General features: G+C 39.6%; 1 protein-coding gene and 1 pseudogene across 1 annotated transcript in view; both read left to right on the forward strand.

Moving 5' to 3' along the window:
* IARS2 (isoleucyl-tRNA synthetase 2, mitochondrial) overlaps positions 1-22,568 on the forward strand; it is a 60,718-nt gene extending 38,150 nt beyond the window's left edge. Inside the window, exons 14-23 of the mRNA XM_064383522.1 lie at positions 120-213; positions 9,410-9,518; positions 12,345-12,447; positions 13,368-13,493; positions 14,474-14,605; positions 15,681-15,787; positions 17,031-17,176; positions 18,182-18,372; positions 20,096-20,240; positions 22,075-22,568. Of these exons, the coding sequence (XP_064239592.1) occupies positions 120-213; positions 9,410-9,518; positions 12,345-12,447; positions 13,368-13,493; positions 14,474-14,605; positions 15,681-15,787; positions 17,031-17,176; positions 18,182-18,372; positions 20,096-20,240; positions 22,075-22,217 (1,296 nt within the window). The 3' untranslated portion in view covers positions 22,218-22,568. The remainder of the gene's footprint in view (positions 1-119; positions 214-9,409; positions 9,519-12,344; positions 12,448-13,367; positions 13,494-14,473; positions 14,606-15,680; positions 15,788-17,030; positions 17,177-18,181; positions 18,373-20,095; positions 20,241-22,074) is intronic.
* Positions 12,695-12,789, forward strand: LOC135277667 (small nucleolar RNA U13; annotated as a pseudogene).
* Positions 22,569-22,750: the final 182 nt, after the last annotated feature.

Raw genomic sequence — 22,750 nt, forward strand, 5'->3', positions numbered from 1 at the left:
CATCTAAAAATGTGAACTTCGTGGTTGTATTTCATTTTCTGAAGACTTTTGGGATGCAGTATTTATTATCTATATTGTGATCTTTGTTTTACTAACTGGCTTTTACATTATCTTATTAGGTTGGTGGTCCTGATGCCTTGGAATATGTGCCAGGTCAGGATATTTTGGACATCTGGTTTGATAGTGGAATTTCATGGTCTTATGTTCTTCCAGGTAATTTTTAAAAATACATATATGCTGATCAAGAAGTTTTGAAAATATAGAATTGTTATTTAGAAAGGATCTATGATCGAAACCTTTTTTTATGTGTGCTTTATTTAGACATCTGCTACATTTTAGACCTGGAAGGACCCTTAGAGTTTAATTAATCCAATGATTTCTAAACTTTTTTTTGTTTTTCGAGATGAAATTTTATTTAGAGTTTACAGTACAGAAAATAGTTAAAAATGGGATTTTTTTCCCCCTCCTTTCAGTCAGTTCATTCTCCTTGGCCCGCTTGGCAACCCCAAGGCACCCAGTTTTGTAAAACAAAATTTGGAAGTCACTGAAATAGTCTGACCCCATCATTTTTCAGAAGAGGAAATGAAAATGACTTAGAGCCAAATTAGATGATGGTCACATAGCTTAATAGTTAGTGTTGAACTAAAACTCAGGTACCCTGATTTTCAGTTCTCATCTTCTTTTTTTTTTTTTTTTGAGTCGGAGTTTCGCTCTTGTTACCCAGGCTGGAGTGCAATGGCGTGATCTCGGCTCATCGCAACCTCCGCCTCCTGGGTTCAAACAATTCTCCTGCCTCAGCCTCCCGAGTAGCTGGGACTAAAGGCGCACGCCACCATTCCCAGCTATTTTTTTTTTTTTGTATTTTTAGTAGAGTCGGGGTTTCACCATGTTGACCAGGATGGTCTCGATCTCTATTTTTTTTTTTTTTTTTTTTTTTTTTTGAGACGGAGTTTCACTCTTGTTACCCAGGCTGGAGTGCAATGGCGCAATCTCGGCTCATCGCAACCTCCGCCTCCTGGGTTCAGGCAATTCTCCTGCCTCAGCCTCCTGAGTAGCTGGGATTACAGGCACGCACCACTATGCCCAGCTAATTTTTTTTGTATTTTTAGTAGAGACGAGGTTTCACCATGTTGACCAGGATGGTCTCGATCACTTGACCTCGTGATCCACCCGCCTCGGCCTCCCAAAGTGCTGGGATTACAGGCGTGAGCCACCGCGCCCGGCTCAGTTCTCATCTTCTATACTACATTGCTTTTCATGGCTTTTTCTCCTCTCTTTACAAACAGGTAACTAACTTTATACTTACTGATAGTTAAGGAATGTTTTTGACTGATTGGATAAAGAGAAAGGAGAGACATTGGGCAGGAAGTAGAAAGGAGTAGCAGGAGAAGGCATATATTAGAGGATGTGTTTAGATGCTATGCTAAGTGAAGAGCTAGAGTTCAGATGAAGAACAACAAAGCTTGTTATCACTGTGAAGTTAGAGACAGGGATGAGATGTCATGGAAGCAGTGATGGATCACACAGTTGCTCACACTCCTGCTAAGGGCCAGCTTTGGCTTGGGGGATCCTGTTTGCTTTCTGGAGTAAGGGTATGTGGGAATAGTAGCTTGTCTGTGAATCTCACAATAAGATTCCTAGTAGGTGGATGTATTTCCTTTATTTAAGCCTTTCTTTCAGCTTAGGAAATTTGAAAAACAAAATGCATATAAATTCATGTTTACTCTCTATTATAGGTAAAATGTGCATAATAATAATGGCCAAGTATAAGTTACATATGAATTTTTATAATTTTTTGTGTAGTGTTTTTCAGAATTATTTCATCACTTTCTCCCAGCATATTTGAGAGAAAATATTGCAGGTTTAGGTACTTTGTTTCCCTAAATTATAGTCATATATTGACATTCCAGTCAGTAGCAGACTGCATATATGATGACGGCCCCACAAGATGATAATAAATTAGACTCCTGAACAACAGGGTTCCAACTGCACAGGTTCCATCTACTTATATGCGGATTTTTTTCAATGAAATGCGGATGGAAAATACAGTATTCTTAGGATTGAAACTCACATGTAGAAAGGGAGGGCTGACTTTTTGTATACGCAGGTTCAGCAGGGCCACCTGTGGGACTTGAGTAGGTACAGATTTTGGTACACATTGGGTTGGGGGGTCTCAGGGGTTGGTGGGCCCTAGAACCAATCCTCTGCATATATCAGGGGATGACTACTGTATTTTTATATACCTTTTCTGTGTTTAGATATGTTTAGATACACAAATACTTACCATGTGCTGACATTGCCTGCAGTATTCAGTACAGTAACATGCTGTGCAGGTTTGTAGCCTAGGAGCAATACACTATGCCATGTAGGCAGGTGTAAAGTAGGCTATCCCATGAGGTTTGTGTTAGTACACTCTATGACGTTCACAGAATGAGGAAATCACCTAAGGACACATTTCTCAGAGCATATCTCTGTTTTTAAGCAATGCATGAGTGTGTATTGAAAATGCAGGTCAGTAACACTACTTAAGGTAGTAGGAAGAGGAGATTCCTGCTGGCACATTTTGGGCAGCATCCTGAATTTTAGAAAAGAGTATGCCAATTGTGAAACAGTGAGGTATAGCGTATTTCACAGTTTATTCACTTCTTTAGATTTTGTGAGAATTAATGCTACTACCATTGTTGCTTTTCAGTTTCTGAAGTGGTTTTACGTTACTGAGTGCAGTAAGCGCACCTTATATTTGATGCCTTTGAGTGGGTTAAACTCTGTGAAAACTGTCATTAAGACCTATCTGATAGAGTTTAGTCATAATATTTCTAGAGCCTGATTTTGTTTTTTTTTTTTTTTTTTTTGAGACAGGGTCTCACTCTGTTGCCCAGGCTGGAGTGCAGTGGCACGATCTCAGCTCACTGCAGCCTCTGTCTCCCAAGTTCAGTGATTCTCCTGTCTCAGCCTCCTGAGTAGCTGGGATTACAGGCATCTGCCACTATACTCAGCTAATTTTTGTATTTTTAGTAGGGATTGGGTTTTACCATGTTGGCCAGGCTGGTCTCAAACTCCTGGCCTCAAGTGATCTACCTTCCTTGGCCTCTCAAAGTGCTGGGATTACAGATGTGAGCCACTGTGCCCCGCCAGAGTGTGATATTCTTAACCAAATAATTTTCACTGTAACAGAAAAATTTTAAATTAATTCATAATAATTGTACATGTTATTGAGTACATGTAGTGTTTTGATAGGTTCATTCAATGTGTAATGATCAAATGAGGGTATTTAAGCTATCTATCACCCCAAACATTTACCATTTCTTTGTGTTGGGACCATTTTATATCTTCTCTTATAGCTATTTTGAAATAGGCAGTTAATTGTTAGTATGGCCACCCTACTGTATAAAACACTAGGATTTATTCTATATATGTAACTGCTTTTCTATCCCATTAACCAAACTCTGTTGCTCCCTCCCTCTCACCCTTCCCAGCCTCAGGTAACTTATCATTCTACTTTCTACCTCCCTAAGATCAACTTTTTTAGCTCCCACATATGAGTGAGAATATGGGATATTTGTCTTTCTGTACTTGGCTTATTTCATTTAACATCATGACCTCCCGTTCCATCCATGTTGCCGCTGATGGGAGGATTTCAGTCTTTTTTTTTTTTTTTTTATGTCTGAATAGTATTCCATTGTGTATATTTACCACAATATCTTTATCCATTTATCTTTGATGGACATTTAGACTGATTCCATATCTTGGCTATTGTGAATAGTGCTGTAATAAACATGGAGGTACAGGTACCCTGTTAATATGCTGATTTTATGTCCTTTGCATAAATACCTAGTAGTGGGATTACTGGCTCATATGACAGTTTTGTTTTCAGTTTTTTGAGAAACCTCCATAACGTTTTTTATAATGACTGTACACTGATAGACATTCCCACCTAAGTTATAATAGCTCCCTTCTCTCCACATCCTTGCCGTCATTTGTTACTTTCTGTCTTTTTGATGATAGCCATTCTAACTGTGCTAAGATGGTATCTCATTGTGGTTTTGATTTGCACTCCCCTGATGACTAGTGATGTTGAACATTTTTTCATATACCTGTTGTCCATTTATATGACACCTTTTGAGAAATATCTGTTCACACCCTTTGCCCACTTTGTAATGAGATTATTTGTTTTTTATTTTTTTTTTGTTTTTGCTGTTGATTTATTTGATTTCCCTTATAACCTGAGTGTTAGTCCCTTGTCAGATGAATAGTTTGCAGATATTTTCTCCCATTCTACAGGTTGTCTCTTCACTGTGTTGTTTCCTTTGCTGTGCTGAAGCGTTTTCTTTCTTTCTTTCTTTCTTTCTTTCTTTCTTTCTTTCTTTCTTTCTTTCTTTCTTTCTTTCTTTCCTTTCTTTCTTTCTCTCTTTCTTTCCTTCCTTTCTCTCTCTCTCTCTCTCTCTCTCTTTCTTTCTTTCTTTTCTTTCTTTCGAGACAGAGTCTCACTTTGTCGCCAGGCAGCAGGCTGGAGTGCAGTGTTATGTTCTTGGCTCACTGCAACCTCCACCCCCTGGGTTTAAGCGATTCTCCTGCCTCACCTTCCTGAGTAGCTGGGACTACAGGTGTGTGCTACCACACCCAGCTAATTTTTGTATTTTTTGGTAGAGACAGGGTTTTGCCATGTTGGCCAGGGTGGTCTCGATCTCTTGACCTTGTGATCCGCCCACCATCGGCCTCCCAAAGTGCTGGGATTACAGGTGTGAGCCACCATGCCTGGCCAGCTTTTTCTTAATATAATCCCATTTGTCTATTTTTGTTCTTTTACTTGTGCTTTTGAAGTCTTAGCCATAACATTTTTGCCTAGACCAGTGTCCTGTAGGGTTTCTCCTATGTTTTCCTGTAGTGGTTTCATAGTTGTGGGGGGGTCGTAGATTTAAGTCTCTCTTTTGAGTTGATTTTTGTATGGTGAGAGGTAGGGGTCTATTTTCATTCTTCTGCACATGGATAGCCAGTTTTCCCAGCACCATTTCTTAAGTTGTTGGTGCCTTTGTTGAAAATCAGTTGGTGATAAATAGGTGGATTTATTTGTGGGTTCTCTATTCTGTCCCACTGTTCTAAGTGTCTGTTTTTATAACAACACCATGCTGTTTTTTACTATTAACTTTGAAGTGTATTTTGAAATTGGGTAGTGTGATATCTCCAGCATTATACTTTTTGCTCAGTATTGCTTCAGCTATTTGGGAGTCTTTTGTGTTTCCATATGAATTTTAGAATTGCTTTTTCTGTTTATATGAAGAATATTAGTGGTATTTTGCTAGGAATTGCATTGAATCTTTCTTTATTTTATGAGATGGAGTCTCACTCTGTCTTAGCTCCCACATATGAGTGAGAATATGGAACATTTGTTTTTCTATGCTTGGCTTATTCCATTTGCCCAGGCGGGAGTGAAGTGGCACAGTTTTGGCCCACTGCAACTTCCGCCTCTTGGGTGCAACTGATTGCCACCACACCTGTTTAATTTTTATATTTTTAATAGAGATGGGGTGTTACCATGTTGGGCAGGCTGGTCTTGAACTCCTGACCTCAAGTGATCAGCCACCTCAGCCTCCCAAAGTGCTGGGATTACAGGTATGAGCCACGATACCTGGCCACATTGAATCTTTAGACTGCTTTGTGTAGTGTGGTCATATAAATGATGTTAATTCTTCAATCTATAAGTATGGGATTTTTTTCCATTTATTTGTATCTTCTTAAATTTCTTTCATCAGTGTATCATGGTTTTCCTTGTAGTCGTGTTTCATCTCCTTAATTAAATTTATTCCTATTTAATTTTTTGGCATGGCTATTGTAAATGGTATTACTTTCTTGATTTCTTTTTCAGCTGGTATGTTATTGTTGAATAGAAATGCTCCTGATTTTTGTAGGTTGATTTTAATATACTGCAGCTTTGCTAAATTTGTTTATCAGTTCTAAGAATTTTTTGGTGGTACCTTTAGGTTTTTCTATATGTAAGATCATATAATCAACAAAGAGGGACAGTTCAACTTCCTCTTTTCCAATTTTTTTATGTCTTCCTTTTGCCTGATTGCTCTGGTTAGGGCTTCTAGTACTATGTTGAATAAGAATGGGGAAAGTGGGCATCCTTGTCTTGTTCCAGTTCTCAGAGGGAAAGGCTTTCAGCCTGTTCCCATTCAATATGTGTTAGTTGGGGTTTTTGTCATTTATAGCTTATAGCCTTTATTATGTTGAAGTATGTTCCTTCTTTGCTGAGAGTTTTTATTAGGAATGCTGAATTTTATCAAATGCTTTTTTCTGTCTTTGTTAAAATGATCATCTGGTTTTTGTTCTTCATTGATGAAGGACATAACACATTGTTGATGTGTTGTATCACCTTTTTAACTTACATGTTGAACCATCCTTGCATACATGATAAATCCCACTTGATCACAGTGTATTATATTATTTTTATAGTTATTTTGAAGATGGGGTCTTGCTCTGTCACACAGGCTGGAGTGCAGTGGTGCGATCATAGCTCACTGCAGCCTTGAACACCTGGATCAAGCTATTCTCATGTCTCAGCCTCCTAAAGAACTGGGACCGTAGGTGTACGCCACCAGGCCCAGCTAATTTATTTTATTTTGTTTATTTATAGAGACAGGATCTCACTGTTGCCCAGGCTGTCTTGAACTCCTGACCTCAAGCAGTTCTGCCTCAGCCTCCTAAGTAGCTGGAATTACATGTGTGAGCTACTGTCACCTGCTCTATTATATTTTTGATGTGCCATTGGATTCAGTTTGCTAGTATTTTGTTGAGGATTTTTGTGTCTTTGTTCAACAGAGATATTGGCCTGTAGTTTTCTTTTTTGTTCTGTCTTTGGTTTTGGTATCAAGGTAATGCTGGCTTTATATAGTGATTCAAGAAGAGTTTCCTCCTCTTTAATTTTTTGGAGTAGTTTGAGCAGAATTGTTGTTCTTTATGTATTTGGTAGAATTCAGCAGTAAAGCCATCTGGTCCTGGACTTTTCTTTGCTGGGAGACGTTTTGTTACTGATTCAGTCTGGTTGCTCCTTATTTTGTTTCTTCTCGGTTTAATCTTGGTAGGTTGAATGTGTCCAGGGGTTTTTCCGTTTCCTCCAGGTCCCAATGTGTTAGTGTACATTTGTTTATAGTAGTCTCCGATGATCCTTTGTATTTCTGTGGTGTGTGTTGTATGTCTCCTTTTTCTTTTCTGATTTTGTTTATTTGGATCTTCTTTTCTTTTTTTTCTTTCTTTTTTTTTTTTTTTTTGAGATGGAGTTTCGCTCTTGTTACCCAGGCTGGAGTGCAATGGCACGATCTCAGCTCACCGCAACCTCCGCCTCCTGGGTTCAGGCAATTCTCCTGCCTCAGCCTCCTGAGTAGCTGGGATTACAGGCACACGCCACTATGCCCAGCTAATTTTTTGTATTTTTAGTAGAGACAGGGTTTCACCGTGTTGACCAGGTTGGTCTCGATCTCTTGACCTCGTGATCCACCCGCCTCAGCCTCCCAAAGTGCTGGGATTACAGGCTTGAGCCACCGCGTCAGGCTGGATCTTCTTTTATATCTTCTTAGTCAAGCTAAAGATTTGTTTTCACTGCATATGCGTTTACCTTTTTATATTATCTCAGACTTTCCTGGCTGCACAGGCTAGGTTAAACCCTCTATTTTCCCCTTGGTAACACCTATCACAGTTATTTCTTTTCCTTTTTTTTAAATTTTCTTTAGACAGTCTTGCTCTGTTACCCAGGCTGGAGTGCAGTGGCACAGTCTCAGCTCACTGCAACCTCCGCCTCCCCAGCTCAAGTGATTCTCCTGCCTCAGCCTCCCGAGTAGCTGGGATTACAGGTGCCCACCACCACGCCCATCTAATTTTTGTAGTTTAGTAGAGACGGGGTTTCACCATGTTGGTCAGGCTGGTCTCAAACTCCTGACCTCAAGTGATTTGCCAGCCTCCACCTCCCAAAGTGCTGGGATTACAGGCGTGAGCCACCGCACCCGGCCCATCACAGTTGTTTCTTGCTTAACATAAAATCTCCCCTACTAGATGTCAGCTCCAAGAAGGCAGAGTCCAGATTTCCCCAGGCTCTAACACAATGCCTGCTATATAATAAGTGCTCAGGAATATTGGTGCAATTGAATTAGCTTGATTCAGTTTTTTAAATTTTGTCTCCCCACCTTCACTCAGGTAATCTTTTTTACATAAGGATTACAACACAATCTTCAATCTTAGGATATAAGGACAAATCATAATTTTATAAATAAAAGGGATTATGGGGGCTTTGAGAGTTGTGAGTGTAGATTTAAAATATGGATGTAATCCTTCTCAAAGACGTTACTTTTTTTAAAAAAACCTTTTTATTTTGAAAGTCATAAAGTATTATAAAGAATTACAGCACGCTTTTCATCTAGATTTCCCACTGTTAATGTTAATATTTCACTACATTTGCTTTCTTTTTCTTCTTCTTCTTCTTTTTTTTTTGAGATGGAGTTTCACTCTTGTTACCCAGGCTGGAGTGCAGTGGTGTTATCTCAGCTCACTGCAACCTGCACCTCCCAGGTTCAAGCGATTCTCCTGCCTCAGCCTCCTGAGTAGCTGGTACTGCAGGCATGTTCCATCACACCTGGCTAATTTTGTATTTTTAGTAGAGATGGGGTTTCTCCATGTTGGTCAGGCTGGTCTCGAACTTCCAACCTCAGGTGATCCACCCGCCTTAGCCTCCCAGAGTGCTGGGATTACAGGTGTGAGCCACCGTGCCTGGCCTACGTTTGCTTTCTATATCATTTCTATGTATGTGTATGTAGAGGAAAAAAATGCATCTTTTATCTTAATATTTTAGTGTATATTTCTCAAAAACATGAATAGTCTCTTACATAACCAACACAGATATCAAATTAGAGAACTAACATTGATTCCATGCTGTTAACTACCCATAGAACTTACTCAGTTTTACCCAATCACAACCTTTATGGAAAGAGGGGGAAAAAAGGACCCAAGATCTAATCTGAGATCACACGTTACATTGAATTGTCATGTCTGTAGTTCTGTTTCTTTCAGGATCTTGATATTCATGCAGGTACAGGTTTATTTTGTAGATTATATCTCTGGGTTTGTGGGATGCATCATCATGATTAGATTTAGGTTACGAATTTTATGTGGGAATATCACAAAGGATACTGTGTTTTTTTCAATGCATTATTTCAGAAGTCACGTGATATCTATCTGTCCCATTACTGCTGGTGATGTGCAACTTTGGTCACTTGCTTGATTAAGGTGACATTTGCCAGTTTTCTGTATTTTAAAGTTACTTCCCTGCCTCCCCACTAATTGTTATTAATAAGTATCTTCTTCTTCTATTTTAATTAATGTAAATTTCTGGGATTGTTTTCTTTTAATATTTAATTTTGAGGTCCTGACCAAAGAGCAGATTTGTACTTGGAAGGAAAAGACCAGCTTGGGGGTTGGTTTCAGTCATCCTTATTAACAAGTGTGGCAGCAAGGAAGAAGGCACCTTATAAGTAAGTATTTATACCTGAGCTGACCTGCTGAGTACCTGCCAGTGTGTGAAGCACCGTGCTGAGTACTATAGAGATGATAAGGCACCACACTTGATTGCTTACAGTCTCCTGTTCATTAAAACAAATAAGAATTTGAAGAAAAAAAAGAGAAAGGAAAAAGGCAACACCAAGGTGTCTTGTCAGTGTGAAGCAGATCATTACTCCTAGAAGAAAAAGTTGGCATTGACTGGAGTCGTTGGGGGAACCTAGGTAGTTGTTTTTGTTTTGTTTTGTTTTGTTTTTGAGAAAATACCTCATTCAGTCACCCAGGCTGGAGTGCAATGGTGTAGTCAGAGCTCGCTGCAGCCTCCAACTCCTAAGCTCAAGCAGTCCTCCTGCCTCAGCCTCCTGAGTAGCTGGGACTATAGACATGCACCACCACACCTGGCTGATTTTTAGTTTTTCTTTTAGAGATGGGTTCTCCTCCCATTGCCTCTTCTGGTCCCAAACTCCTGACCTGAAGCAGGCCTCCTGCCTTGGGCTCCCAAAGTGGTAGGATTATAGGCGTGAGCCACCATGCCTGGCCTAGCACTAGACCTTGACCTGTGGTAAAACTTGACTGGGAGGAATGTAGTGAAGGATATTTGAAGTTGAAGGAAGACAGCCTGAGTGCAGATGTCCTTTATATTTGTAATATTCACAGTGGCTAATGAACTGAAACATTGCTTTCGTGAATTTTATTAAATTAGAAATTCCTATTTAGTACACATACTACTTTTTCAAACACATGAGTGAAAATACGAATCAGAAAGATTCCTAAATAGCTTAAGATTTTGGCTGTCATGGTGAAAACCTATCCCAGAACATTTTACATGTTTTTTGTTTTTATTTTTGTTTTGAGATGGAGTCTTGCTCTGTTGCCTAGGCTGGAGTGCAGTGGCGCAATCTTGGCTCACTGCAATCTCTGTCTCGCAGGTTCAAGCGAGTCTCCTGCCTCAGCCTCTCGAGTAGCTGGAATTACAGGTGCACGCCACCATGCCTGGCTAATTTTTTTTTTTTAGTAGAGATGGGGTTCACCATGTTGGCCAGGTTGGTCTCGAACTCCTGACCTCAAGTGATCCACCCGCTGAGCCTTCCAAAATGCTGGGATTACAGGCAGGAACCACCATGCCTGGCCCTTTTACATGTTTTTGTTTCTTAACATACTTTTAAAGACCAATGGATGGGCACATCCTGTTTTTTTCAAATTATCTTTTGAAAAATAATTTTGAGATGATAATCTGCTCTTTTTAAGACATATTTTTTCCTGGTTTTATTTTTTCATTTTAATAAAACTATTTTGATTTTTAGTGAATTATATAGTTTTTCCACTATTACCACAAAAGGTTTTATAAAATTTCCAGCACACTAAAACGTTTTCTCATGTCCATTTGTGGGAATATCCACTCCCACGCCGGGCCCCCAGTCTCATGTCTGTTTGTGGGAATCTCCACTCCCACGCCGGGCCCCCAGTCTCATGTCCGTTTGTGGGAATCACCGCTCCCACGCCGGGCCCCCAGTCTCATGTCCGTTTGTGGGAATCACCACTCCCACGCCGGGCCCCCAGTCTCATGTCCGTTTGTGGGAATCTCCACTCCCACGCCGGGTCCCCCGTCTCATGTCCGTTTGTGGGAATCACCACTCCCACGCCGGGCCCCCAGTCTCATGTCCGTTTGTGGGAATCTCCACTCCCACGCCGGGCCCCCAGTCTCATGTCCGTTTGTGGGAATCTCCACTCCCACGCCGGGCCCCCAGTCTCATGTCTGTTTGTGGGAATCTCCACTCCCATGCCGGGCCCCCAGTCTCATGTCTGTTTGTGGGAATCTCCACTCCCATGCCAGGCCCCCAGCAACCACTGATCTGCTTTCTCTCTGTAGTTTTCTATTTCCAACTTAGTGAGTTTTAATGATAAAAATCAGTACATAGCAGAAGCTCAGAAAGTAATCTGTTTAGTGACTAAAATATCTAAAATTTTCCTTTGTTTAAGTAGAGTTTACTATTTAACCATTGTGATACATGAACTATGAATGAGTTTTTTTGTTTTGTTTTGTTTTAATTTTTATTTTTTGTGATGGAGTCTTAGTCTGTCACCCAGGCTGGAGTGCAGTGGCGCGATCTCAGCTCACTGCAACCTCTGCCTCCTGGGTTCAAGTGATTCTCGTGCCTCAGCCTTCCAAGTAGCTGGGACTATAGGCACGTACCACCACACCCAGCTAATTTTTGTATTTTTAGTGGAGATGGGTTTAACTGTGTTGGCCAGGCTGGTTTCAGACTCCTGGCCTCAAGTGATCTGCCTGCCTTGGTCTCCCAAAATGTTGGGAGTTACAAGCATGAGCCACCATAACCAGCCAAATTTGACTTTTAAGGAAAGGTTTCGGCCAGGCACGGTGGCTCATGCCTGTAATCCCAGCACTTTGGGAGGCCGAGGTGAGTGGATCATCTGAGGTCAGGAGTGTGAGACAAGCCTGACCAATGTGGTGAAACCTTGTCTCTACTAAAAGTACAAAAATCAGTGGGGCCTGGTGGCGGGCACCTGTAATCCCAGCTACTCGGGAGGCTGAGGCAGGAGAATCACTTGAGCCTGGGAGGCAGAGGTTGCAGTGAGCTGAGATTGTGCCACTGCACTGCAGCCTGGGCAACAAGAGTGAAACTCCATCTCAAAAAAAAACGAAAAAGTTTCATCCATAGTCGGTCAAGAAAAATCATATTTTTGTGTCAAACTTAGATATTCTTTTTAAGCTATAAATAATCTTCAGAAAGATAGTTATAATTGTGTTTATCATTAAAATAGCTGATTTGTCCCTTTAGGACAGTGGTTGTTCATGGATTTACCCTTGGAGAAAAGGGAGAAAAGATGTCCAAGTCTCTTGGGAATGTCATTAATCCTGATGTTGTCATTAATGGAGGACAAGTAGGTGATTCTCTAAAATATATTTTACTTTCGTTTTAAGGGTCTTAAATTGGCAGCCAGAGCCCTTAATATAGTTACATCAGTGTAAAAATAAAACTATCCTTTACACTCTCAAGTAACACATGATTTTAATGAAAAAGGCAGAGGCCGGGGTTGGGCCCTTTTAACTCATTTCAGGTCTAACTTTCCAGTTAGGTCCCAACCCACGCTGTTTCTTTAACTCTCTGAGAGCTTTTACAATGTGTAGTTCCTTTGGTGATTTCTAAGTGTGATGATCCGGTTTTCACACTGTTATGTGAGGTGTGCCTCCCTCAAACCTTGTTAGCACGTTACTGCCTGATGTGGAAAAAAAAGTGTAATTATATAGTTAAATGGAAATGGTAACAAAAAATGAGATTGCAACTTCTAAATGAACATTTCATTATTATATTGTTGGAAATTATACACGTTAAAGCAGGTATTAAATGTACATCAAATCAGAAGTTGCCAACAATTTGGGGGTTTTTCACTTTTTTAACTCCTGTGGCTTTTTATTGCCCTCCTGACATCCTGTAATCATTCACTGTTTTGTGTACAGAGTTGCTAGGAAATAGTGAAAGGAAAAGCAGGCCTTCCCCTTTCCCTCCCTTATTATAGAGACCTCCCCGGCACTGCTGTGTGTCTAACCACCAGCTATAGTGGCTGGAAACAGACATGACCAGGGAAGAGATTAGGTGGTAACATCTGTAGAGCACACTCTTTTTCCAGTTTTTAGATACAGCCTAATTTGAGATTGTTAGCCCTTATTTCATTACAGTGCTAATATAGTTTATACTTATATTGTGCTCAAAAATTTCTGAATAGGAGCTTTACCTAAAACATTTGTTCAGCTAATTGGAATTGAAAGCCATTCTGTTTATATTTTCTTCCTCAATGAAAAGGATCAAAACAAAGAGCCTCCCTATGGTGCTGATGTCCTTCGCTGGTGGGTAGCTGAGTCCAATGTCTTCACTGAAGTTACAATTGGTCCATCCGTGCTCAGTGCTGCCAGAGATGATATTAGCAAGGTTAGAACCATTATTCTTCCTATTTCTAAAGGACAACTTTACGAAATCATTGTTTTAAAAAATGAGACACATTTTGTTTGGCACTGAAAAAAGCTGAAAGAGAATGAGTTCTCCATATATTGTGAGCTTTTAAAAATCTCCTGTGTTGGCCGGGTGCGGTGGCTCATTTCTGTAATCCCAGCACTTTGGGAGGCCGAGGCAGGGAGGTCACTAGGTCAGGAGTTTGAGACCAGCCTGGCCAACATGGTGAAACCCCGTCTCTACTAAAAATACAGAAATGAGCTGGGCATGGTGGCACATGTCTGTAGTCCCAGCTATTTGGAAGGCTGAGGCAGGAGAATCGCTGGAACCCTGGAGGTGGAGGTTTCAGTGAGCCGAGATCGCGTCACTTACTGCACCACTGCACTCCAGCTTGGGCAACAGTGAGAATGTCTCAAAAAAAAAAACAAAAAAAAAACAAAAAAAAACCCTGTGTTAATTTATTTGTTTCAAAACAGTAGTAGTAATACCAGTAATTTTATATAATTTGTATATAATATGCTTTATATTTTATTAATACGACATATAAAATGTAATATAGCATAGTATAGATTGTATTAATTTTTTATACTTTTATGCACTCAATAACCTTTCACATTTTTCCATGTATCTGTATTTTCACCTGTGAAGCAAGTGAAGTAACATTGTTCTGACCTACACACATGAATAAACTGGGCTACTGAAAGGTGATTTGCCCTAAAATCCAGTGGTTGTTTCTATAACTGGGCTGTTGGAATAAGAGTTTGTTGTGTACTTCTTGTTTTTTGTTTTTTTTTGCATTTGTTAGTCTTATTTGGAATGATAATAAAAGTACCCCATTAAGAAAGTGACAAGAGTTGGATGACTCCAACTTAATTACAGAGTAATAAAATAACTTCTCAATGAAAAGTGAAGGCACCATTAAGTGTTTTTAACTGCATATTTTTTCTTCCTATGAATAGCTTAGGAATACACTCCGCTTTCTTTTGGGAAATGTGGCTGATTTCAACCCAGAAACCGATTCCATCCCCGTTAATGATATGTATGTCATAGACCAGTATATGCTGCACTTACTGCAGGATTTGGCAAACAAGGTAAATATAAATTAATAAACTTTTGGAAACTAGAAATATCAGTACTGCTGTGTGTTAACATTTTAGTTTTATCTGAGTAGAACAAACCTTGCTGGAAATAGTAACTATTGCACTCTTGAAAAGTTACCTTGTTAAATTTCACATTCCCAGGTTGGCCTTAGGTATAAAGTGTTACCAGATCTTTCGAGTTTCTCAAAAGATTAGAGAAATACATCCAGACTTCCCCTCAGATCAGATTTTTCTCTCACAATTAGCTCTATTTCTCCAACAAGAAGAAATAAAGTGCAGTTATACTTTATCTGCAGATGTGCTCCTCATAACAAAGTACAGAAATAACCAAAACGACTATTCCTCTGTGTCTCATAAGATATTTGCTCATTTTTACATAGACTTAAGTAATTTGTGTTTTCTGGCTGGGTGTGGAATCTCACACTTAGCTTGAGGCCAGGAGTTCAAGACCAGCCTGGGCAACAGAGCAGGAACCCATTTCTACAAAACTTTTAAAAATTAGCTGGGCATGTTAGCGGGTGCATGTAGTCCCAAGCTCCTCAGGAGGCTGAGGCAGGAGGATTGCTTGAGCCCAGGGTTTTGAGGCTGCAGTGTGCTGTGATTGTGCTACTGCACTCTATCCTGGTTGACAGAGCGAGACCCTTTAAAAAAAAATTGTTTTCTCACAATTGGAAGTGTGTTTGTATTAGTGTGCCCTTAAGTCAGAGATGTACACATCAGTTTTGCCCAAATCAAAAATAAATGAGGCATAAATGAGGGAACACTAATGAACTGTTGGTAACTTCCACTATTTGCTGTTGCAAAAATGGTGTGATTTTATTATTTAAAATCTCATTCTTGGTTAATGTTCTTTCATAGTTCTCAGAGTAAAATAGTATTTTCTGAGTATAGTCAAATGTGTTTTCCAGAAATGACATTTGGAAGATTTCCAGGAGTTCTTGCATCTTGCCTGTTTTGTAGTTGTTTCTTTGAAACATATTTTTAAAGGAGCATATTTTGCTTGTGATGAGTTACATTTTCATCTGCCTATCTCAGCTTCCAAACTTATTTTGCCTTTGTTCCCTAGATTACCGAATTATACAAACAATATGATTTTGGAAAAGTGGTTCGGCTGTTACAGACATTTTATACCAGAGAACTCTCTAACTTTTATTTCAGTATAATCAAAGATAGGTATGTATGACTAAATATTAAAATGCTTAACAATGGCCAGGCGCGGCGGCTCACACCTGTAACCCCAGCACTTTGGGAAGTTGAGGAGGGTGGATCACATGTGGCCAGGAATTTGAGACCAACCTGGCAAACATGGCAGATCCTATGTCTACTAAAAATACGAAAATTAGCTGGGCATGGTGGCGCATGCCTGTAATCTCAGCTACTTAGGAGACAGAGGCATGAGAAGCACTTGAACCTGGGAGGCGGAGGTTGCAGTGAGCCGAGAGTGTGCCCCTGCAGTCCAGCACCCTGTCTCATTTGAGACAGAGGCGACAGAGTGAGACCCGTCTCAAAAAACAACAACAAAAACCTCAACAACCATTTCTTGAGTGTCTACTCTGTTTTTGGCAGACATCGGGGATACAGTGATAAGCAGGATGGGCAGTGTTGTGCAGTTAAGATTGGGCTCTGGAGTCAAGCCTGAGTATAAAGGTTTGCCCTCCTGCTTACTAGCCTTATGATTTGGGGCAACTTCTGTAATCTGTTTCTTCTTCTGTAAAATAAGTATAATACCTCATGATTGAGAAGGAAAAGCAATAAAGTGCTTAACCCTGTGCTTGATAAAGTTCAAAAACTAATCACTGCTGGTATCATTTGATGAACATAATGCTTGTTCTCCAGAGTTCTAAAATCCTGAGGGGAAGAGAGAGAGATATATGTGCAACTATATGGTAACAGCGTATAGTGTTAGCAGTATCCTTGTAGAAGAGGGCTTGATGCCACAGTCTTCATTTGTTGCTCCAGTGTGCAGGTGACGGTCCTGTCTTTATGGTAATGAGTCCAGTCTGAGGCATCAGCCTCATCCTGTCAGCACCCCAAGGACCTTGCACATAGGGATTATAACTCGCTCTCCTTAAACACTCCTTCCCTTAAAACCCTAACAGCATTGTAATGGGTGGAATTTAACTACATGTTAAATACCATCAACTAACGTATTCATAGTCCTTTAATACAGTAGTCTAGACTCTAGTTGTCATCCACCTGAAAAACAGATGATAGAGCATAGCCATGAGTGCTTTCGAGGTGGTGGGTACACCTGGACAGAGTAAAATTGTAGGAGAGTGTATTGTATCCTTTAAATAGAAGATGATTAGAGCCATAGGATTAGCCAGTACACATAAAGTCAACCTGAGGCAGGTCCTATCTTGGTGACCATATGTATAAAGTGTTGTCAACTGCTGAATGAGTTGTTCTTGTTCAGGCTTTATTGTGAAAAGGAAAATGACCCCAAACGACGCTCTTGTCAGACTGCATTAGTTGAAATTTTGGATGTAATAGTTCGTTCTTTTGCTCCCATTCTTCCTCACCTGGCTGAAGAGGTGTTCCAGCACATACCTTATATTAAAGGTAAGGAATACTTCATTTATTCTCTTAATGAGAAAGATCCCTGATAAAGGTGCAACTTCTGATTTTATCTCCTTCGTATAAGGGGCACTTACCCATCTACAGTGACTGCTCTGTGACACAATGTGTCTTGGTCATGTATTTGTGTCGGTACCTGTTTGCAGAGGAGCAGGGTAAATTTCACAATGACCTTGCCATCTCCAGTGCTTTCTGAAATGTATTAGCAGCTTGACAGTATCAAGAAATCACTTTTTTTCTTAAATACCTTTATAAATGATCTGAAATGGCTGAGTGCGGTGGCTCACACCTGTAATTCCAGCACTTTGGGAGGCTGAGGTAGGCGGATCACTTGAGGTCAGGAGTTCAAAACTAGCCAGGCCAACACGGTGAAACCCCATCTCTACTAAAAATACAAAAATTAGCTGGGTGTGGTGGCATGCACCTGTAATCCCAGCTACTCGAGAGGCTGAGGCAGGAGAATTGCTTGAACTTGGGAGGTGGAGGTTGCCGTGAGCTGAGGTCATGCCACTTGCACTTCAGCCTGGGCGACAGAGTGAGACTGTCTCAAAAACAAACAAAAAAAGGTTCTGAAATATATTTTAGGTTTTATTAAAACAAAATATAGTGCCTTTTAGTGAATATTTTATGATAGTTGTTTTCTTCTGATTGTATTGTTTATAAAAATTAGCAACTATAGAAGTGTAGAAAGAGGGGGAAGTCACTTATAATCTTAGTACTGATAGCTGTTCATATTGGGATATTTCTATTTTTTCTAAGCATCCTTTTATTTCTTTGAGATCTTACATATTTTCTCTTTTGTTTAAATGTAACAAATGTTTTCCAATGCTGATGTAAATGTTTTGTAAATAGGATGGCTCCATATTTCATCACTAGATTACCATAAATAACAATTCTCATTTCCCATTAATGGTAAATATTTAATGGTTAGAGCTTCATACACAGTTTAGGATGTATGTAAAGCAGTTTACTGTTTTTGTTCTTCTGAAGAGCCCAAGAGTGTTTTCCGTACTGGGTGGATTAGTACTAGTTCTATCTGGAAGAAGCCTGGGTTGGAAGAAGCTGTGGAGAGTGCATGTGCAATGCGAGATTCATTTCTCGGAAGCATCCCTGGCAAAAATGCAGCTGAGTACAAGGTTATCATTGTGATAGAACCGGGACTGCTTTTTGAGATAATAGAGGTATGCAGCAGTATGTACCTTTTGAAATGGTATTAGTATCGTAGAGCTTTGCCTAAAATTTACTTTTAAAACGTGTCTACATTAAAAAAATAATTTAGAAATTAGGGTTTCTGTCTTCTAATCCTGATATTATCGCTGATTCTTTGTTTCCTACTTCACTGTGTTCTTTTCCATGTCTTGTAAAACATGTTCTGTGCATGTAACATGTACATGTTACTCTGTAGGAACAGGAAAGGTATAAAGTTCTGTTTCAAATGAAAGGCCGCAGGACTATTTAAAAAATAGGTGACATATAAATTGATCGCAGTCGTCTTTGAATATATAAAAATTGGGAGTTTTGTATTAAGGGTCCAGTTTCCTGAGAATTTCATCCATCTGGACCAGAATTAAAACAAACTCAAAAAGAGTTTCCATTTTTGTTTTGTGAGATCTGAAGAAAATTCACTTTGTCCAGCAAGTTACCACATATATTTCAAAGCATTTATCCTATTTTTATTTCCAGAAGGGCCATCAGACCTTTCTTCTTGGGATTTTTAGGGGTTGATTGGCCAGATTGGTTTATAGCTTAACATAGTGATGTGATTTTTTTTCCAGTCTAAATGCTTAAGAAGAGAATCGGCAATGAATATATTTTTAAAAAGTTTTGTTAGTGTCAGGTTTCTAAAAAATACCCATCTCCTTTTGTTTGGTAAGTTCAGTTTAAATGTTTAACGATGTAATTAGCGTGATTAAGATTTGAGTTTGAAATAGCTAGTAGGTATAATAAGATGTTCACATTTTAAAATGTAAACTTGGGAAGCTCTCCATTTTGCGGGTGAGGAAGCGAGGCCTGCTGAGGCTGTGACCTAGCCGGGTACCGCAGCCCAGTCCTGGCCCTTTTTCCTACGTACTGTTTGTAGTTTGTTTCCTTTGATTTCAGTCTTTCTAAGTAATACACTGAAAAGAATAACAGCTTGTTTTGGATCAATTTTACTGTAAAAAATACTTTGGAATTTTCAAAAACATGGATGTATTTTCCTTAGGAATCACACCAAGTAGCTGTCAGGTGGAGTGGTGGTTCTATTGATTACTAATTGCATCAACTTGTTAAAACCAAATTAATCTCTTTGAGTCTCCTGTTTCTCATGGGCTTTAATTTTTTAAAGGAATGTCTGTGTTGGTTAGCTTACAAACTCACTTTGAAGATCAAAATTACAGTGAAAAATGTGTTTATCAGACAAATTCGGTCTACTTCAGAAGCATTCTGCGTATTGTTTAGATTGCCACGATCACCATACATTACAAAAGCAGGTCCTTGTTGAGACAGTACTTTAGCCCCTCACCCAATGTTACATGAAAAAATAAAGGCTTTGAGGCTGACCAGGGCTTGACTTGCAGTTGAGAAACTTGGGCAAGTTAACCTCTCTTTACTTGTTTCTTCATTTGTAAAGTTAGTACAATAAACACCATACAGGCTTTTTGTGTGTGACAATTCGAAATAAGAGACATTTTAGGATCTAGCAAAGTGAAGTACCTGGCATTCTCAATAAATACTGTTGATGGAAATCTTTAGTTAAAACCTTTTATGATAATTAGGCTTGATGCATTTAATGGTGTTTGCTCAGGATACAACGGTATACCAAAGGGTTCCTTTCTAAACATGAGATTTTAGTGTCTCTTTTTCTAACCTCAGTTTATGATAAAAATTTAACCTAAACTGTAACTTTCACATGCTTCCTTCCAGATGCTGCAGTCTGAAGAGACTTCCAGCACCTCTCAGTTGAATGAATTAATGATGGCTTCTGAGACAACTTTACTGGCTCAGGAACCACGAGAGATGACTGCAGATGTAATTGAGCTTAAAGGGAAATTCCTCATCAACTTAGAAGGTAAGAAGGACATGAAAATAACAAGTAACGTCTGGAGAACTGAATAATTATAAGCCATCTCCAACTTTCCAGTGAACTAGATTTATTCTAAAGGCAGTTATATACTTGGTATACATCCTTCTATGGAAATAATATAAACAGTTGCCAAGTTTCTAAGCCCACTCTTAAAACTCTCTTATCTGATGATCTTGGGAACTGAGGGCTAGGGACAGAAGAGAGAGACTTTCTTTCTGTCCTTTGAATGAATATTGGTTATTGTATGTGAGGTTGATGTTAGTCTGACTTGCTCCCATTTCCCTTTGTGTCCCCCTGCTTTGATACTTAGTACCCCAGTACTGGCGCAGTCCTGCCCACCATTCCTCAGTGTTGATGCAGAAATTTCCTGTTATGTATACCCCAGATTAAAATATTTAGTCATTCTTGTGAGGTAAGGTTAAGGAGGAAGTTTTGTTGAGCTCATTCTAACAATGGTATGTCCTAAGGAAGCATTTTGTAGATACTTGTTTTATAGAAGATTTAAAAAGTCAACCTGGTTCATCTTCATTGGTGGAGGTCGAGTTGCATTAATATAGAAAAATAAGCAGGTATCTTGGCAAAGTTTATGCTACTTGTGTTTTTCATAGCTTTCGGGTACCAGGAGATGGGAAGTTAACTTACAGGCATCAGTTCAAATTTGGGCATGCCAGCATAGACCATGTAGTAAAAGTTCTGGCTTAATTTACTTTTTGTAATTTTATTTTCCTGAGACTGAGTCTCGCTCTGTTGCCCAGACTGGAATGCCATGGCATGATCTCAGCTCACCACCTCTGCATCCCAGGTTCAAGCAATTCTCCTGCTTCCCGGTAGCTGGGAATACAGGTGCATGCCAACATGCCTGGCTGATTTTTTTTGTATTTTTAGCAGAGATAGGGTTTCACTATGTTGGCCAGGCTGGTCTCGAACTCCTGACCTTGTGATCCGCCTGCCTCAACCTCTCAAAGAGCTGGGATTACAGGTGTGAGCCACTATACCCGGCATTTTTTTTTTTTTTTTTTTTTTTTAACAACTCTGTTTCGCTCTTGTTGCCCAGGCTGGAGTGCAATGGTACTATCTCGGCTCAGTGCAACCTCCACCTCCCAGGTTCAAGCGATTCTCCTGCCTCAGCCTCCCACATAGCTGGGATTACAAGCGCCCGCCACCACATCTGGTTAATTTTTGTATTTTTAGTAGAGACAGGGTTTCACCATTTTGGCCAGGCTGGTCTTGAACTCCTGACCTCAGGTGATCAACCTGTTTTGGCATCCCAAAGTGCTCGGCGTGAGCCACTGTGCCTGGCCTTGTAATGTTCATATACTCTCTGTACAATGACTAGAAAATAATTTACTTTTATATTTTTATCAATTTGAGGTCTAAAAGAGTATTAATTGTGGAGATACTTTTGGTTCCTTTTGTCCCATGAGAAATTTTGAGTAAGGAAACTGTAGTTGTCACTGTAATTTGGCTTTTAAAAATTCTTAGTCAAGTATGTAGCTGGAGAGGCAGTGTCATTCATCACAACTATATGCAGATTAAACAGCTAGAAAGTCTGCTCTGCCTGAGTAGATGTCAGTGACTTGGGAGATGTTTGTTAGTCTCAGAGTGATGGGGTCTCCAGCTCCTCAGCTCTCTTTAGTTGTTTGAGTTGTATGATCCCATTATCTTGGCTATATATGTAATGGGGCAAACGGGAAAGTATCTAACAAGCTTTACCAAAGCAGGATGGAGGACTTGAAAAAGAGGCCTCTGCTAAACCAATGAAGAAAGAGTGATACAAGTTGAATGCCTATGAGAAATACTCTTCATGTATTTTTTATAGGTGGTGATATTCGTGAAGAGTCTTCCTATAAAGTAATTGTCATGCCGACTACCAAAGAAAAATGCCCTCGTTGTTGGAAGTACACAGCGGAATCTTCAGATACACTCTGTCCTCGATGTGCAGAAGCTGTTAGTGGAAAATAGTATTAATAGCTCACCTGAGCAAGAACCTTCTGACAGTACTGGCTAGAAGTTTAAGATAGATTATTTACAATATTGGAAAGAAATCCAAGATTTAGGTAATGAGTGGATGAGTAAACAGTGGAGGATGAGGGTCAAAAATCAGAATTATAAAAGAAGTATTTCCTCTAACTACAGAAAGAATTATGTATATATACATGCAGAAAAAAGTGTGTGTGTGTATAACATAGACATGTATTTAGCTTATCTTCAAATATGGTTGAGCAGAAAATGTTTTATATTTTATATGTATCATCTTTTGACTCAGTATTTAAATTCTATGATATCTGAAAATAAAGGCATTCTGGAAAAGTACTGACCGATGTTGGTGCAGAAGTGAATGTCAAGTAAAAAAGTATAGTTTTGAAAGGGAATGGCAGAGGTGTATTTCCTTTAAGAGGTGAAGAGTCATTTTATTCTTCCCACTAGTAAACATCAAACTTTTCAGAATAGTTTTTGGGGTTGGATTAGAAAGAAAATAATCACCGGCTGGATGC

The sequence above is a fragment of the Aotus nancymaae genome, unplaced genomic scaffold (genome assembly GCF_030222135.1).
Source record: "Aotus nancymaae isolate 86718 unplaced genomic scaffold, 86718_ANA_hifiasm-v0.15.2.pri h1tg000032l_0, whole genome shotgun sequence".
Classification (NCBI taxonomy): Eukaryota; Metazoa; Chordata; class Mammalia; order Primates; family Aotidae; genus Aotus; species Aotus nancymaae.